Consider the following 18,474-nt stretch of genomic DNA (forward strand, 5'->3'; position numbering starts at 1 on the left):
CTGGCATGTAGCCCAAAAAGTTGAACATTTTCAACAGTCGATTATCAATTTAAAATTTTTACAATAATTTACAAAAAGAATAATAAAAAAAAAACCTTGACAAGCGTTAAGATGAATTTCCACATTTGGGGGTTTACTTGTTTACCTTCAGCCGACTATCACCAGTTAATTATTTTACAGACAATTAATATGTTTCCTGTGTGCGTCTGTATGTTTGTGGACAAGTCGTGTAGCAAGGTGCAAGGCTAAACCCAAACAGTACTTTTGTAATATTTCCGTTTTATTATAGATTACATACAATTTGTCCTGTTTTTATTTGCTTCGATTTTTGTATATTTTAATGGCTGCAGTGACTTAAAAAAAAATGTTGAATGAACAGTTAAAACATTTTTACAATACTTTCCGGTGTGGTGAGATGATTAGTGCCGTAATGTGGGGAAATATCGGAGTGTTTAGAGTTGTGTGATTGTGTTTTCTGAAACTGTGCAAATCATTTCAGTAATTCTATCCACTTTTCATTTGATATTTTTGTTCAAATGATGCACGGCATAAGCATTTTGCCATTTTTTTTTTTTTAAATCTTGCCCAAAATTCCACCTTTTAGACCAATTGTTTGACCTTATGTTAACATTTCAACACATTCTAGCTAAGGATGATTGTTTGGTTGTTCACAAGGCTGATGCACTCAACGTCTAATAAACATATCGCAGAAGAATTATATTTTTACTTGTAATTATTTTATCAATTAAGCAAAATTAGCGAACACTATTAAATTATGAAATGCAATGTCATTCTGGCTACCAAAAAAGAAGTGGACACCGCCAGGCAGACAGAAAGTGATATTAAAAGCTTATATATGACATCTTGTCCAACAAGCAGATTCGTTACCATAGCAACTGACGTTCGTTTTAATCCTACATTTGTCAGTGAGTAGGCGGGATTTTTGCATGTTCACATATTGTGTTTTTTTCTAAAATACATTTGACACATGTAATTTCAGCCTACTGTAGTAACTGGAGCCATTTCTATCAGTATATTTATATCTAGAAGAACAGACGGAAACGCTTTTATGCACTACATTACCCAGCAGCCTTTGCAAATGAACGTCAATAACCAAGATGTCAGCGCCCCTGAGGTTCGTGTCCGGGGTTCACAGAACTGAAAACGATTACAAATTTCACACGTTTATTTAACTATAATCTACATTTACTTTCATTAAAACTATGTTTTTCTCATATTAGTCATTCATTAGGATTGATTTCTGAATCATGAATGTTTCTGTCATCCACCGGTGGTTTGGAGCGCCACTGTCGCAATGCGCTCATATTTTTAAAACATGTCGAAGGAAAACCCCAAACTATTGTATGAGTTACTCGGTTTTAAAACATTTCCGTATGAAGAGATTGTCTGTTTTTTCTGGTGGTAAATTCAACTTCAGCACACCAAGTGACAAGGTAACACCAGACGTGAAATCAAACTATATTTTGTATGCATTGTTTTGAATGTGACATTGATCTGATATTATTGTACTCCCTTGTGTAGGAAGTCATTGACCTCTCCAAATTTCCTGTGGATAGAATCAGGAATTTCTGCATCATTGCACATATAGACCATGGGAAAAGCACACTGGCTGACAGGCTATTGGAAATGACAGGTTTGCGTGTAAAACAACTTGATTTAGTTGTAAGGAATTATATCTGACTAAATATTACATTGGAGATGAATATACTTCCCTAATTGGATTGCATTCATTCTAACTAAATCAGATCAAAGTTAGGTGTGTGTCACACAAGAATCTGCAACATTTGTAGAATATATTTTCAATCATTTGGTTGCAGGTGCTATTGCAAAGACGGACAAGAATAAGCAGGTGCTGGATAAGCTCCAGGTGGAGCGAGAAAGAGGCATAACCGTGAAGGCTCAGACGGCCTCTTTGTTTTACATGCACCAGGGCAAACAGCACCTCTTGAACCTCATTGACACACCAGTAAGTGTATCTATCGATCTATCTATATACATGTTTTTTTAATGTTTCAGAGTCAATCATAATTTGTTATGGGCAATTATTTGTTTTTTTAAATCTCATAGTGAATTGTCGTGATATAAATAGTTAAATATTCAAATTTGTTCGCCTGGTTTTGACTTTATTTACCTGTATCGAAAGTTTAAAAAAATGAAAATGATATTTGAAGATAGCTGATCTTGGTCATTTGATTTTTCCAATAGGGTCATGTTGACTTTAGCTATGAAGTGTCCCGGTCCATATCTGCCTGTCAGGGTGTCCTTCTGATTGTTGACGCCAATCAGGTATGAAAATGTCTTTCTAAGTGTGAGGTGGCTATTGTTGATATCTTTTGTGATTAAGGGTATTCAAGCGCAGACAGTGGCCAACTTCTACCTGGCTTTTGAAGCTCAGCTCACAATCATCCCAGTTATTAACAAGGTAATAAAGATAAGTATTATTGATTAACTGTTTACCTTTTGGTGTATGACATTTCGAGCGTATTCGTCTGTGCCTTTAACAGTGCTTGTGTATCAACGGCGAATGTGGTTCATTTGTGCTCTTTGGCAGAGCATATTTATCAATGCTTAGTTTATTTGCATTTGACTGTGGCAGTTTTACTAGTAGTGTTTTTTTTTAACCTTTGTGCTGGGGCCACACTATTCTCCGTGAGACTTTTTATAGTGTGCAGCAGGAAATTTCCCAATTTTATCTTCGCGAAAAATAAACAAAAAAAACGATTGTTCAGTATGTTGGTGTTTTTTTATTGATGAGCCAATTCATTGTTTTATTACTCCATATTAGTAGATGGCGACAAAGAACAAAGTTTTTCCTTTAATTACTAATGATCTGCTTTTGAGGTAGGGATATATATCATATGACTTAGTTTGTTGAAAATAGTTAGAATCTTGTTAAACATTTTTTGGGTTCCACTTGCAGATAATTTTTGCTTATTTTACTGATTATTTTCGTTATTTTTCAAGATGGAAACATAGTAAATACGTTTGTGTTTTTAATATTGCGACAGTGATTGAGCACTGTTGTTTGTTGTTTGGACTATTACATTAATGTCGCTATCATGCAATAATTTTGCTGTTCTTTGATTCCCAAACCTTTTAGGGCGGATCTGCTTTTGTAACCTAGAATATGTAATAAAATATAAAGTTTTCAGAAAAGGGCCTCTTGAACGGGTTGGAATTCCGTATCCTAATGCTTCTCTCATTTTCTTCCTTGCCTGTTCAATATACATTTTAGTCTTCTCTCTTTTTTTGAGTGTCTACTGAAATTTAAATTTATCAATCTTAAAACTTGAAAACAGGGTTAACAATGTAGTAAAATACCAGATTGCCGCGCAATCATTGATCCAAATTAGTCATCTGTGTGACTTCCTGAGACATGGTGATCAAACCAAGTCATGTTTATTTGTATAGCCCTTAATCACAGAGTCTCAAAGAGCTGTACAGACTTTTACTGACTATTATCACACAATTCCCTGATCTAAAACCTACAAGAGGGCTAGGAAAAACTAGAAAATCCTCAGCATGAGGAAAATGAAGAAACATTGAGAAGGGAATGCACCTGAGGTAATCCCCCTTCCAGTTATTTGTTTCATATATAAAGGCACACTGACTATGATATAAGGCGCATGTAACTTAAACTACAGCATGAGTGAGGGTTGCATTAGAAAAACATCAGAAAATAGAAAAACAATTATATCATAGTACATAAATAATGAGAAATATGGTTTCACAACTAAATTAACTTGATTAATTCAAAAATAGAGAGACTGTCGAACGTTTTACTTTCACTCAAGGCAACATAATAGTTCAAGAATTACAAAGACATGAAACTGGTTCCATGAATTCATATCTAAACATTTTTGACGGATGCTGTTATGAAAAAAAACTGCCTTAGTTAAAAAAAGGTTAGGAAACACTGTACTAGGGTACTAGTGTTGGTTTGTAATGCCCCGTAAGATGGATCATTTTCAATGTTTTACTCAGATTGATTTGAAAAATGCAAATCCAGAGAATGTGGAGTCGCAGATTGAAAAAGTGTTTGATATTCCCCGTGAAGACTGCATTCGGGTAATTCAAAGCACAATTGCATTACTTTATGTCACATTTATAAGTGTTTAAATGAGTTCCTCTTGTTTCAGATTTCTGCTAAACTTGGCACAAACGTTGAAAACGTTCTCCAGGCAGTTGTGGAGAGAATTCCACCGTGAGAAGTCGCTCGTCCACAAAAAGTTATCTTTTAGGACAAGCGCCAACGTTTAGACGTTGTCTTTCCGATTTTTTCCCCCCTCAGGCCTGCTGCAAATGTTGACAACCCCTTTAAAGCGTTAGTCTTTGACTCCACTTTTGACCACTACAGAGGAGTAGTGGCCAACATCGCCGTATTTGATGGCCATGTCAAAAAGGGGGACAAGATCGTGTCGGCTTATCTTGGTAAAGCTTACGAGGTCAACGAGCTTGGGCTTCTTCGCCCGGAGGAGCACCCGATCCAGAAACTGTAAATTGCTCTCTGATTTGACTCATGACACATTTTTGTCCGTGTTTTTGTCCTTTTGGTAACTTGGTAAACAAAATAACAAACAAAAAACGTTATATTTTTTAGTAATTTAATGTTTTTCCCCTAATATTATTAATGACAGAGGCTGGTTAAATGCAGGAAAAATTTTAGTGTTTAGTGCCTCCTAGTGGTATTTAAAAAGCTTTCATCCAGTTTAAAAAACATTGATTCGAATACTAGGCACAAATACATGAACTATCATACCAATGTTAAATTTTATATAAAAAAAAATGTTGAACCCCCACTTAGGTCGGCGCCATCTTTGTCCGGCATCAGGCCGCCATGCTGTGCCGTGTATCACTGGCCCTAGCTCGTACCAGACAACACATTACCATATTTTTGATATTTATGAAATAATGACAAAAACAGCTTCCATTTGAATGCTTTCATAAGACACACCACATGAAATGGTACCCCTACAACCCTAGTGTTTAAGGGATCCAGCCACCCAGCAGCCCGCACCCTGCAACAAATTACTGTATAATAAGAATTTGTTTTTTTTAATGGATTTTGTTGCAAATTTCGTCCCTTCTCTTTATACGTGTATAACCCATGCATGCACAGTAAAACACTGCCTCTAAGAGGCCAAAATGCACAAGAATAGTAGTTAATGATTTATCAAATAGGCCCTGTGTGTACTGTATTTTTATTTGACTTTTTTAGTAATTTATTGTGCTCATATCATTTTATACTATTGTCTTCTTTGAAGATGGGATGAGTATTTTACCATTTTTTTATTTTGGGATTGAAGAATTTAGTTTCAATCATTCAACTGTTGTCCTTTTTAAAGATAATGGTAGGGTGCATCATTTGATGTGTCCTTAAAAAGTTGAAAGTTAAATATTTTCTCTATTAGATGGGAATTGTTAACACATACCTAAGTTCGAAGAGCTCTTATGCTTTTTTCCACATTTCGTCTCTCTGCTTTTATCTTACTTTTATCAAAACTGTTTGGGGCGGATCACGTTAGGATCGAGGATTGGGGGCTGGGGGGCGTGCTGGAGCGTGATGTCATGCTCGTCCCAGCTGTTTTTTTTTTTTTTTTTTTTGCTTTTATTTTTAGGTATAGCAAGGAAATGGTGACAATTATAATAGGCCTTCTTCAAGTCGAGTACAAACACCCAAACACCAAGAAAGACGGAAAAAGAAGAGTTCATTTGAACGTGTCAAAGAAATGCACGTACTTGCACATGCATCATGAATGAGCTGACTAAACCTACAATCATGACTTTAAGCCAGGAGATGGTGGCAGAGAGTAACGAAGTCCCACATTCCGTACATCTCCTTTAAAAATGCATATTTCATCTTAGTGTTAAAAAACATGGTAGTAATAATGAATATTATTATCATTATTATATTAATGAATTTTACTGTTTTACTGTTTTTGACAATGATGTGGCTTTGCAACAAGCATGGTTTGATAACAGATGAATTTAATGTTAGTGCATTATTTTGTCAATTTGACCATAAATATGCTTCCTATAATGGTTTTAAGGTTGATGTGATTTGCGTTTCAGATTTGCCGGACAGGTGGGCTACCTCATTGCTGGGATGAAGGACATTAAGGAAGCGCAGATCGGGGACACCCTCTACCAACAAGGCCAGCCAGTAGAAGCTCTGGCAGGCTTTAAGCCAGCCAAAGCCATGGTGTTTGCTGGTAAGAAAATACTTATTTGATGTTGTTTTTTTTCCACAAGTGTACTGACAAAGGAAAAAGAATATCCTAAATTCCGAACTACCAGGCGCTACTTTTTACTTCATTTTAAACACCGCAGCTTTTCAAGACTTTGTTGGTGAAGTTGTGGGTTGCTCCTCAGGTATGTATCCTGTGGACCAATCTGAATATCCCGGGCTTCGTAGCGCCGTTGACAGGCTGACACTGAATGATTCAAGCGTCACGGTACAGAGAGACAGCAGTTTGGCCCTTGGAGCTGGTTGGAGGTCAGCACCAAACAGTGTTGGGCACGTTACTGAAAAACAGTAATTTGTTATTAGTTTCTTCATTTTAAAAGTAATTGAGTTACCCACCTGAGTACTGACACTAAAAAGCAGTGCGTTACTCTGAAATTAACCATCTTGTTACAATTTATTGTATACATCGCGTATACGCCTACTACATATAAGCCAATTCCCTAAAACTGCTTTAAAATAGCCACATACGAAAAGGAATAGAAGAAAGTGTGTACACCGACCTATGAAAGCATATTTATTGGCTTGTGCAATCTTGAGAGCTCGCATTTTTGGCTTTAAACCACTCCAAGATCTCCTTCTCCATTTCTGGGTACTGTTCATGTTTTGATTAGTTGTTTACATATAATTTACATCCCACCATTCTCAAATATATTTCAGAAAATTTTCTACGCTAAACAAATTCATTAAAAAAAAGAAAGTCAATCAGCAATAAATGAGTCCAAAATGCACATGGGCCGTATTTCCATAAAGGGACAGTGTGTATTATTTGACCACTAGATGTTGCTGTATTCTGTCATTCTACCAAAAAATGAGTGTTACAAAGCACAAGGATAAAAGTGTACCATTTTCTTCTCATGTTTCCCCCAGCCTTTTGCAAAGAAAGACAAAGAAAAAGGATTAAAAAAGGAAAAGAGAAAGGAAAAAAAGAAAACCAAATATTAAATAGAATAAAGGAAAAAATAGGAAGAAAAAATATAGTAAAAAAAGAAAATCTTCCAGTTTGCTTGTTTCTCTAGCGGCCTTTATCACTTCAAGCTTGAAGTCAGGAGTAAGAAACGAATGTTTTCCTTATTGACCAGGCATGGCGCATTGCAAAAATAATTTTCAAAATGAAGTGATCAAAATTCAGCACACTTCAACCGTAAATTCTCTGGCTGCATATGCACGTTCACCTCTTTGGTTTCCTATTGGTTTGATTTCCTAAGCCACACCCTCTTCCTGGGCACTGCATACAGTTTGCTACTGGTGACACACAACCAAATATGCGCAAATAAACAGACCCCCTGATTTCAGCATTTTATTTTATAGTTCTAAATTTGGCTTGGATGCGAGTATATACTGTGTCTAGAATATCTCTATAATCCGTCGTTACTCATCCATTAAAGCGTTATATGTGTGAAATGTTATGCAGGCTAGGCTTTCTGGGACTCCTTCATATGGAAGTGTTTAACCAGAGACTTGAGCAGGAATACAATGCTTCTGTAATCATAACAGCGCCGACGGTGCCTTATAAGGCGGTGCTCTCGTCACCAAAACTCATCAAGGTAAGAATTTCTTCCGGATATTCTAATCCAAATTTTAAACATTGCTTATTAAATATCTCTGTTGAAGATCATGTTTGTTGATGGCACTTGTTACAGGAACACGGTAAAGAGGAGATCACAATCGTGAACCCAGCTCAGTTTCCAGACAAATCGGTGGTATCCGAGTATTTAGAACCGATGGTGTTGGGGACCATTTTAGCACCTGACACATACACTGGCAAGATTATGACTCTATGCTTGGTAAGATTTATTTATGCCGCACGTTACATAGGCAGTAATCCCTCATTTTTTTTGTGTTCCAAAAAGGACTCGCGGTAGTCAAAATCTGAGTAGAAACTTTTCTTAATTTATTTATTCATATATTTATTTATTAAATAATCTATCACACATTGAAACTAAACAAAAAAAAAAACTATTTACAGGCTCAACCATTTGTACGGAATTTGAAACTTTATTACTTTCTTCCACCATCTCCTAGCTTAAAGTCATGATCGCAGCCTCTGTCAGCTCATTTATCAAGTATTTTTTAGACACGCTCTCGAAAACTCTTTTTTTTTTTTTTTTATCTTCTTGGGGGTTTTGGGTTGGCGTTTGGACTGTATTTTAAACAAGCTTATTCTTACTTTTACCACGTCCATGCTACAATAACTCAAAAACTGCTCTGACCAGCATAAAGCCACTCTCCAACATCCGTCCCAAAAAAAAACCCTCTCTCCTCCTACCTAATGTGTTGCGCATCTCAACGACGTTGCTAAAAGAAAGATAAAAGCAGATGGAAAAATTAAAGGTTCTTCTAACTCAAGTTGGGCGTTGGAAACACATACTTAATAGAGAAAATATGATACTTTTAACTTCTAAAGGCAACTCAAACAACGCACCCCACCTTAAACAAACAAAGTACTGTACTTTCTAAATGTATTTCAAATAACTTCTGTAATTTCAAATTATAATTTAAAAAAACTTGCTGCTCCTAAACTGCAGGCTGTCAACCCCGCCCTCAGTTGAACATCAGCACTCTTTGTTTTTTAATGTCTGTGCTCAAAATTTAATTGAGGTTTATCGGAGGGAGATGATCAGAGCAATATCAAACAGCTATAGATCCTAAAGTGTGGCCATTTTCCTTGAATATAAAGGATCCAGCACTTGAGTAAATCATTCGTCACTTTGCAACTCTGTGGCACAAATACCATTGTAGACAAAAACTACTAATAGTCTGTAGTCTGTACAGCCTTTTGAGACTTCTTGGGATTAGGGGCTATACATTGCACTACCTTATATCACTTTACCTCAGAGGTTATTTTGTTGCTATCATATGGATGTTATTAGGAAAACAAAAGTGCTGCGTTACCATCCCTAAGCACATGGAGAAGTCCAACGTTGGTGCTTTTATGGGTCCAGAGCGTTTTGTTGACATAATGGGTTTTAGAGAAACTCAAAATGGAAAAAGATTTGCGCATATGTAATGTAGGTCTGTGAAAAAGTTTTATGTATGTTTACAACTTAGACTGCAGCCTTAGTGACGCACAGGCAGAAAAGGAGCGGGTTGACTGTTTAGCCCATCAGAATGCAGAACACAATTCACAATGAAAATTCCCAAAGTATCAAAACCGCGACATGTGTCAGCGAAGGATTACTGTTTTGAATATTTTTCTGCCCTTTTAGATAATCATTCATTGTACTCTTGCAGAACCGAAGAGGAATCCAGAAAAATATGGTATACATAGATGATAATCGTTTGATGATGAAGTATCTTTTCCCTTTAAATGAAATCGTCGTGGATTTCTACGACCTTCTCAAGTCTATGTCTTCCGGATATGCAAGGTAGAGTAACGCATTGGGGATATTTGTGGAGTATATTTAAATACATTCAGAAAAAGAATCCAATCTATGCTATTTATTTCAAAGTATTTTTAATTGGTGATACTCGTCCAAGTTTATTATTCATTATTCCGGAAAGTCCTGTTTTATAATCCCTACATGCATTGTAAGCATTCACTATATAACATCCATTTTATTTTCTCCTACATAGCTTTGATTATGAAAATGCAGGCTACCAGGCAGCTGACCTTATAAAGATGGATATTCTTTTGAATGGGCGGCCGGTGGAAGAGCTCACCCTAATTGTGCACAAGTAGGTTTCACACAGATTAAATTAATCGTTGTGCAGTGAAAAAAAATCTGCTGACTAGCCAAGTTTGAAAATGTGTGGCCTTATAAAATATGCCCCTCTGCGTGATTGGCTGCAAGTACGTTAATATGTTAGAAATGCCACTTTATTTAAGACAAATTGTTTGATAGGAATAATAATTTTCCAAATCAATTTATATGACATTTACAAGTTTCAGGAAATTCAATGCTCTGTAAATTACTGCCTGTGAGTCACACAGTAGCTGAATGCGCAATGTGAGTGGGCAAAAACTTTGAAGGAATAAAGTATTTAAAATCATTTTATTTCTTCGAAAATGAATGGATGTATTAAAAGCAGAAGCTATTTTGTGAAGACAAAAATAAAATAGGTAAAACAAAAAGTAATAAAGAAATAACTCTCATAAACCTTCACACATATCATACACATTCCAAAAAAAGAAGCTAACAGTTGAGACACCCCATATCCATTCTGTCTTCAAACTACTTGAATATTTCCTTCTACTTTTTTTATTGTTCTCTAGGCATGGTGTAAAACAAAAACAAATAAAAATACCAAAAGTCAGCACTCTTTTATCGTAAATTCTGTGGTCACGTTTACCCTATTTATTCTTTGTACTTTAATAAGCCATGCCCCCTCCCAACACACTGTCTACCATTGACTACTGGTGACACACAACCAAATATGTATGTGCTTATAAGCTGATGTCCTAAATTCATTATTTTATAATTGTAAATATGTCTTAGATTTGCGTAGATAGTTTAAAAAGAATATCAGTAGGGAGAAATTTACGTCCCCTCCTACTCTTTGCTTGATACAGCGCCACCTCAACTGTATTCAATTGTATTTTGTTCGTACATATAAACATCTAAGCCTTGCTCATCTGTTGTATCTAGCCTTGTGCTACTGGCATAAGGAGGTTTGTTATTACTTCACGGGCAAAGGAGAAACAGCCAAATTGCAGTGTTTTATGGTCTGCTTCCTAAAAGTAGCAAAGCAATGTGCCATGTTGCAACAGCAGATGAGTTACAAAATGTTATCAAGGACGCTTCGCAGTACTGTACTTGTTACCGAGGAAAGTAATTGTGTTCCAGGAACGGGATCCTTTGTAACAGGTCACCTCCAACACTAATAATATAAATACTAGTGTTGTTTTGTGTGTTTCTTTGCAGAACCCGTGCATACAGCACAGGTAAAGCCATATGTGAGCGACTCAAGGATTCAATACCGAGGCAAATGTTTGAGATAGCTGTACAAGCAGCTATTGGAAGTAAAATAATTGCAAGAGAGACGTGAGTAAACTGCTTTCCGCCCTTACATCATAATCCTAGAAATATATGCAAGAGGTATTTTCACAATATCCTAATGTGTGATCCTTTCAGAATAAAAGCCTACAGGAAAAATGTCCTCGCGAAATGTGTAAGTGGCTTTTCATATTTCCATCAATGCAATGCCATCTATAGTAATTTCTGGACTGTAAGCCGCATCCAATATATTTTTCGAGTAAAAACACCTTGTACATACATAACCCGCACCTGACTATAGACTGCATGTGGTCTCGTTGAAACTTGGGATATTTACAAAGAAAGACGGACACAGAGACAGGGTTCTGAGGGCTTGAAATTCTTGAAAAATGTTAATGTGTTTTCAAGGATTGAAAAGTGCTTGAATTTTGGGTGAAGTGCTTGTACATGCTTGGAATTGTTGCCCTGTTTCTCAAAAAGTCTTCCTAAAAATAGTGCCGACGCTGCTCTTTACTGGCTTCGCTTTGCTGTTGCAATTTTTTTTCCTCTTAATTAATGGTAGCTGGCATTATTTGTTTGGCATTTCCCTATAAGGTGTCATTGGCCCCTAAGGACGGGTGCATGCTACACCTAAACCGGGCACTATTAATTGGGTATTAATGGAAGGAATACGTTTCAAGTATGGACATTTATTATGGGCCATTCAAAACATTAAGGTAGTGTGTTCCAGTGGTAAATTGTATTGGAATGAACTTAAAATACAAGCTACACGTTACTGTCATTTTATCCAAAACTATATAGGGAGAGATGTATCAAACACAAATATTTTTGAGATTTACTCAAGATTTAAAAATCATATGTCTTGATAAATGCACACGCAATTATAAAAATAGCATATGTAAACCGTAAATATATTTGTGGCCTGCAAAACACATGATTCACACTGGATCTTTTTCTTTTAATGATACTGGAAAAATTTGAAAAAAATCTCAGAAAGTCTTTAAAAAGTGCTTGAATTTGGCCATGAAAAGGGTGTACAAACACTGCAGAGAGTTTCCAAAGTGTTAATAATAATAATAATAATTTCCTTTGTATTGTCATTCTTTGTAACAATGTACACAGAACGAAATGTCGATACACCTGACCCGTTGTAGCGAGCCGATGCAGCCGCAGCCAACAGAGGGCGCCGCCATTAATAAATACACACTGGGATAAGGCATGACGACAAACATAAATAACACATCAAAAAACACAGTGGCAACACAAGTAACACAGTGTGAACAGGGCTGGTTAAAAAAAACACTGCTAAAAACTACTGAGACACAGAAAAACAATTACCGTAACACAGCAAAAAATGGCAGCAGCACAAGTACCACAGCGCTAATGCGTATACCCCCTCCCCACCTCAAAACATTTTTTCCTCAAACCTGTGTATTCATGTAGATCACCTGTTTAAATCTTGGCTTGAAACACACTTATATTTATAGCTTATAAATGACCTATATTTCATGTTGATGACGTGTATTGCAATATTCATTGTAGCCTGGTCATACTGGTAGGGGGATTACCTCATGGGCGGTCCCTTCTCAAGGTTGCTGAGGTTTTGAGTTTTTCCTTGCTCTTATGTAGGTTTTAGATCAGGGGATGGTGTAATAAGAGTCTGTAGCCTTTCGAGCCCTTTCAGACTCCTTGTGATCAAGGGCTGTACAAATGAATATATATGACTTGACTAGTTTAATGTATGTACCTTCTTCTTCAATGGTGTTTATTGGCGGCTGTGGCTTGCGTCTTTCTCGACACCACCTGTCTCACTCTTTCTGATTGCGCGCCCATGCATACATTAGCCGCATCTCTGCATAAGCCGCAGGGTTGAAATTGTGAGACAAAAGTTGCGGCTTACAGTCTGGAAAATACGGTGTAATATTGTTTTCACGATTTAATTCAAGTATTGTTTGTTCCAAGTATGGAGGTGACATAACGCGCAAGTTGAAACTCCTGAAGAAACAGGCAGAAGGCAAAAGGAAGATGAGGCGTATTGGCAACGTGGACGTACCCAAAGATGTTTTCATTAATGTTCTTAAAAGGAAAGACAACTAGTCATTGTCAATTTAACTGTACTGTATTATAGAAAATCATGTGAAAATTAATGTTTTGGGGTTGTACATAAAAGGTACTGAAATTATTGTGTTTGATGATGAGTGTGTTCTCAGAAACAAAAATGTTTGAGTTTTACCATTTGGATGAGGGTTATATGCTAAATAAATAAACTTCATAATTTTGTCCTGTTTAGTATTCTCCTCTCTATACCTGGATTCAATGCATATTTTCCGTGTTATGGCTGCCAGCGACACTTGCAATTAGCATTACAACACATTAGCAGTTTATGCTAATATATCCGCTAATTCTACCGTCACTGGTGTGGCTGCTAGATGATGATGATAATGTTGCAGCCACTACCTGAAAATAAAAATTTTCATATGGCACATTAAAATTCCCACAAGGGATATAAAAACAAACATTAAAATGGAGGAAAAATGAATTAATGACTCTTTGTGTTAGGCGTTTATAGACTTGCAAGTACGCTCTGGTCAAAGCTGCTACCTCCTGGTGCTAGTGACTCCGCTTGTTCTCTAGTATTGGTGGTTAGTGTAGTTAGCATTCATTTGAAACCTTTTCAGAAAGTAGGTAATTTGCTCAAAATGACGTATTTCCTTTATTTTAACACAAAAAGAAAATGGGCAGGAACTACATAAAAAAAAGACATATCATGATGGTTATTTTGTTTTTTTGTCTGAATCGAATCGTAATGAAGTTTTTCCAAATTACCCAACCCTAATGGATAATATATAAATACTGAACTGCAGTTTTACAAACAGTAACTGCACTTAAAACTGTGCCCTTACTAGATTGCGCGATTCCCTTAACCACTAGTTAAATAGGGGAACTATTTCCTGTGGTGTATCTTAGGCAAGTACAATTTAATAGCGCCCATCCTTCTTCAGGCCAACAAATGTTTCCACTCTCTCGAACTGGGGACCTTTCACGTGTAAGGCAAATATACTACGGAAACACCCTTACTAGATGGACAAACCTAATATTATCGTACGCAGACTTGTAATCCTATCAACAAATTTAGAATGTCAGGAAAATCTATGTATTCAATTCCATGCGGCATATCGACTGCCAGGGAATCATACAAACTGTGTACATAAAAATGTGTCTTGTTCAGTTGTATAATGACACAGATGTATACATTTCAAACTTGTTTGACTTGTATGTAAATACAGCAACCAGTTTAGGGTGTCCCCTGCCCACTGCTGGCTTGGCTGGGCTCCAGCACCCCCGCGACCCTACTGAGGATAAGCGGTGCAGATAATGGATGGATGTAAATACTGTACTGTACTGCAATTTGGTATTTTAATTTACTGCAAATAAAAGTGTTCCTTCATTTAATCATCTCACCAATTCTCTTATGTGCATCTGTCAATTTCTTTCAAAGCACATCTGATATTACATACCTGTCAAGCTCAGCCAATTGATCGCTTTATTATTGATTGTAATTCGCCTTAATACGCGAAAGTAAAACTTTCAAACACAATGCAGGACTTATTTACTCACAGCAAGGCAGATTTTTAGGAGGAAAAGAAAGATACATTTAATTCCAACTTAATTAATCAACAACGCCATTCATTATCTGTCTTAGTTATTTCCCCACTTTGCAGGAATTTCAGTGTTGCTTATTATACGTGGCAGTGTATTTTTAGAAAAATATTTCCCCTACAAAATTTGTTATACGGCATCGTACATAATTTGTAATGAGCAAAAAATGCATACCGTTAGCCTAGATGGTAAGGCGCCCGCTTTGAGACTGGGAGGTTCGGGTTCGCGCCCCGGCCGAGTCATTCCTAAGACTTAAAAAGTGGTCGGCGGCGCCCTCTCTTGGCTGCGGCTGCATCGGGTCAGATGCAATCGACATTTCGTTCTGTGTACATTGTTACACAGAATGACAATACAAGGAAATTATTATTATTATTATTATTATTATTTAAGTTGACTTGTAATATACTCAGTGGCGGTTTTAGGCATGGATGAGGCGGGCACATGGAGGGCGGAACGAGATCTTAAAAAAATAAAATAAAAGTTACAATGAATACTTGTTGCAGGGCGATTTTGTATAATCTAACAATGTATAGCTTTGCCTCTTGTCAAATGGAAGCCCCTTCGTTGCAACTTTGACGCCCCTGCTTGCTGCGAAGGTGTGTGGAGATTCTGAGGCTGAGACGAGGAAAAGCGTAGGGGAGGAAGTCGAAGGGGGGAAATCACATATGACTGGGGGAGAGGGAGGATTCTCTGTATTACAACGATGCATAAAAGAAAACAGTTTGTGGCTCCTGTCTTCTGAATAAGGAGGTGGTCTCGCCCAATTAGTAATTTAATGTAGAACCGCCACTGAGTACTGTATAATTTAATGTTCTCTGTTTCCTTTTCACTCTGCATTGAAAAATCAAAATAAGTTCACATGTAACATTTTCTACCCATTACATACAATTACATGCGTTTTTCCCTTTAAATGGAAGAGATATGCGAAGGAAATCGTGAATTTTGCTGCGCGTTTATTTCACGCGCGGGAGGGGCGGGGTGGTCTTTTTTTTCAATACGCTTGCCGTAGTTAAACAAAACGCGGAAGCTATTATGATTGGTTACACCTGGTGTGGTTTTTAGTAGTTTTTAAATTAATGGTAAGAACACATTGTTATTTTTATGTTCTGCAATTTTTCATAACAGTTGTGAATGATTGCTAACATGTAATTTCATGTCAAAAGAATACAGAGACGCGTTATGTAGGTTGCTAGCTAAGTCATTGATTTGAGTTTTGGAATTATTACCTCAAAAGTGGAGCACTGTAAAACAGGAAACAATGAAAATCCGCTCGTCTGCGTTTGCCTCGTTCATTTTAATATTCGAGGTTTTGGGGGTCGCCCTTTTCTTGAGGGGATTTTTCCCAGTGTCGGTCAGGTCACAGTCTCCCCAAAACAGGATAGACCAGCCTCCCGAGCCGCTGTCTGGTAAGTTCAGCCGGGTTGTTGTCAAGTCACCTGCTGTAACTCTTCATGTCTTGTTGTCATGTCGCTTGAATTGCAGGAGGCTCGCTCAATTCGTCTCACATCCCGCAGCCCTTGTTCAAAAGGGTCGTTATCATGTTAATCGATGCCCTGCGGGAGGACTTTGTGTTCGGACCCAATGGTCGCACGAACATGCCCTACACCAGACACCTGGTGGAGAAAGGATCCACGCTTAGCTATGTGGCAAAAGCGAGACTTCCGACTATTACCATGCCCAGGATCAAAGTAAGTCAAGTAGCCATACCTGTCAAGCTCCTGGGCTCCATGCCCTTACAAACAGTCGTACTTTCCCTTACAAAATAAAAAAAAAAAAAATCTTGCACCATATTTTTTTTTTGCAAACGTGTTTATTTATGTAGTTTAACACGTTATATTGTGCATGTGTTTCGTTATATCCTTCTGTACATATTCTTAATAATAAAATAAAAAAGGAAAATAAGAAAAAACTCAAAAAAAAAATCAGGACTAATTGTTATCAGCGTAACTAAAATATCCGTTACTAAAAGGATCTGCATTTATATAGCGCTTTTCAAGTCAAGACTTCCCAAAGCGCTTTACAGTGTGCTTCACATTTCCCAATAGCGGCCGTGCAGCCATGTAAGGCGCTAACCTGCTTATTGGGGGCATTAGGGGTTCAGTGTCTTACCCAAGGACACTTCGACGTGTAACACGGGAACTGCGATCTCTTGATCCCAAGACGAGCTCTCTACCTCCTGAGCCACTGCCGTCCCACACACTTTAAATTCAAATTTGTAAATAAAGATATTTTTGGGAGGAAAAAAATAGTAGGCATTTCTATTTTGTAAACCAAACCACAATATCAACCATTGATGCTTGTATTTTAAATTGCAAACAGACTATTTACCAGGGACAGAAAATACAAACCTTTGCAGCCTTGTGACTGGGAAACATGTTTTTCATAAGCCTTTTGAAGTGATCGGCAACTCTTGGAGGTATGTTTTGCTCTGCGATGAAATGGCAAAACATCACCTCTGCAGCTGTTGAGGAGTCTTCCGGTGTAGTGCCTAATTTCGACTCCCCTGCAAGATCCTCCCCCCCTCGCATGAACGCGCATTCTGCTGCGCTTCCGACTATAGCAATCATATTCTATATAATAAGCTTATTAAATGATAAAGCTATTGTCGGAAACGTAGCAGAATGGGCATTCACGCGACGGGGGGAGGATTTTGCAGGGGAGTCGAAATTAGGCACTTCAGTGGCGGACGCATGCGCACTGTAGCATCAAACCGCTCGCTTTGTTTGTAACGAAAAAAACGATACCGTGATAGAGGCTACCGTGGCGAACTTGTTTTACTTGATTAATTTTCCGTTTTGTGATAGTCGGTGTATACCGGAGGGTACCCATAATTGACAAATTTGTGTTTTTATGTACAGATTTTCTTTTACGTCGTACACGTCTTAAAATGCATAATAAACGTATTTTGTACGGCCAAAACGTACAGGTTGATAGGTGTGAGTAGCATTTATTTGTATTGCACTTAATCACAATAAGTTTCAAAGGGCTCCACACACACCACAATTTGTCATGGCCTAAGCTGAAAAATGAGAGCAAATAAACACTAAAAATCTTAGCGTGAAGAAAAATATTCTCTAAACCAGGGGTTTGGAATCTATGATCGCGAGCCATATGTGGCTCCCTCCATGAGTATGTATGTCTTGCGAGTCATATGTGGGTCCCTCCATGAGTATGTATGGCTCGCGAGCCACATGTGGCTCCCTCCATGAGTATGAATGGCTCGCGAGCCATATGTGGCTCCCCCCATGAGTATGTGTGAATGAAGCCTATTTTGGTGCATGTGAAGCCAATCCACCTACTATCAGTAGAGGTAAGATCTTGGGCCCGGACCCAAACCCAGCCCTAATTTAAGGCCAGGTTGTGGCATAAAATGGCTTTTTTTTCTCTCTCTCTCTCTCTCTCTCTCTCTCTGTCTCTCTGTGTGTCTCTTATTTTCTTTTCTTTTTTTTTTTTAAATTATCCAGCATATAAAATAGGAAAACATGTGTTGGCCTGGGGAGTGATGGTTGCCACTAAGCTGTACCTGCCCAATAAACACCATAGGAAACAGTGCCCCTACGACCCTAGCGGTAGGGTCAGGCTGGATTTTTTTTTTTAGACCCGATCTTACCT

The 18,474-nt window shown here is 37.6% G+C and overlaps 2 protein-coding genes across 3 annotated transcripts in view; both read left to right on the forward strand.

Annotated features, from left to right (window-relative positions):
* Positions 1–1,107: 1,107 nt before the first annotated feature.
* On the forward strand, positions 1,108–14,655 carry guf1 (GTP binding elongation factor GUF1). The gene is made up of 17 exons (XM_088343306.1): positions 1,108–1,454; positions 1,543–1,654; positions 1,839–1,987; positions 2,227–2,307; positions 2,366–2,443; positions 4,006–4,089; positions 4,161–4,225; positions 4,313–4,516; positions 6,094–6,233; positions 6,394–6,517; positions 7,680–7,812; positions 7,909–8,052; positions 9,500–9,633; positions 9,842–9,943; positions 11,131–11,250; positions 11,341–11,377; positions 13,165–14,655. Exons 1-17 carry the CDS (start codon positions 1,269–1,271, stop codon positions 13,297–13,299), a joined length of 2,028 nt encoding a protein of 675 aa, XP_088199432.1. The 5' UTR covers positions 1,108–1,268; the 3' UTR covers positions 13,300–14,655.
* Positions 14,656–15,869: 1,214 nt separating this feature from the next.
* The window catches only part of pigg (phosphatidylinositol glycan anchor biosynthesis class G (EMM blood group)), a 59,209-nt gene continuing 56,604 nt past the window's right edge, over positions 15,870–18,474 (forward strand). For both annotated transcript variants that reach the window (XM_088343304.1, XM_088343305.1), the window contains exons 1-2: positions 15,870–16,268; positions 16,345–16,550. In XM_088343304.1, coding sequence (XP_088199430.1) covers positions 16,121–16,268; positions 16,345–16,550 — 354 coding nt within the window. In that variant the 5' untranslated portion in view covers positions 15,870–16,120. The remainder of the gene's footprint in view (positions 16,269–16,344; positions 16,551–18,474) is intronic.

Source organism: Urocampus carinirostris, chromosome 9 (assembly GCF_059441175.1).
Source record: "Urocampus carinirostris isolate Australia breed hairy pipefish chromosome 9, RoL_Ucar_1.0, whole genome shotgun sequence".
NCBI lineage: Eukaryota > Metazoa > Chordata > Actinopteri > Syngnathiformes > Syngnathidae > Urocampus > Urocampus carinirostris.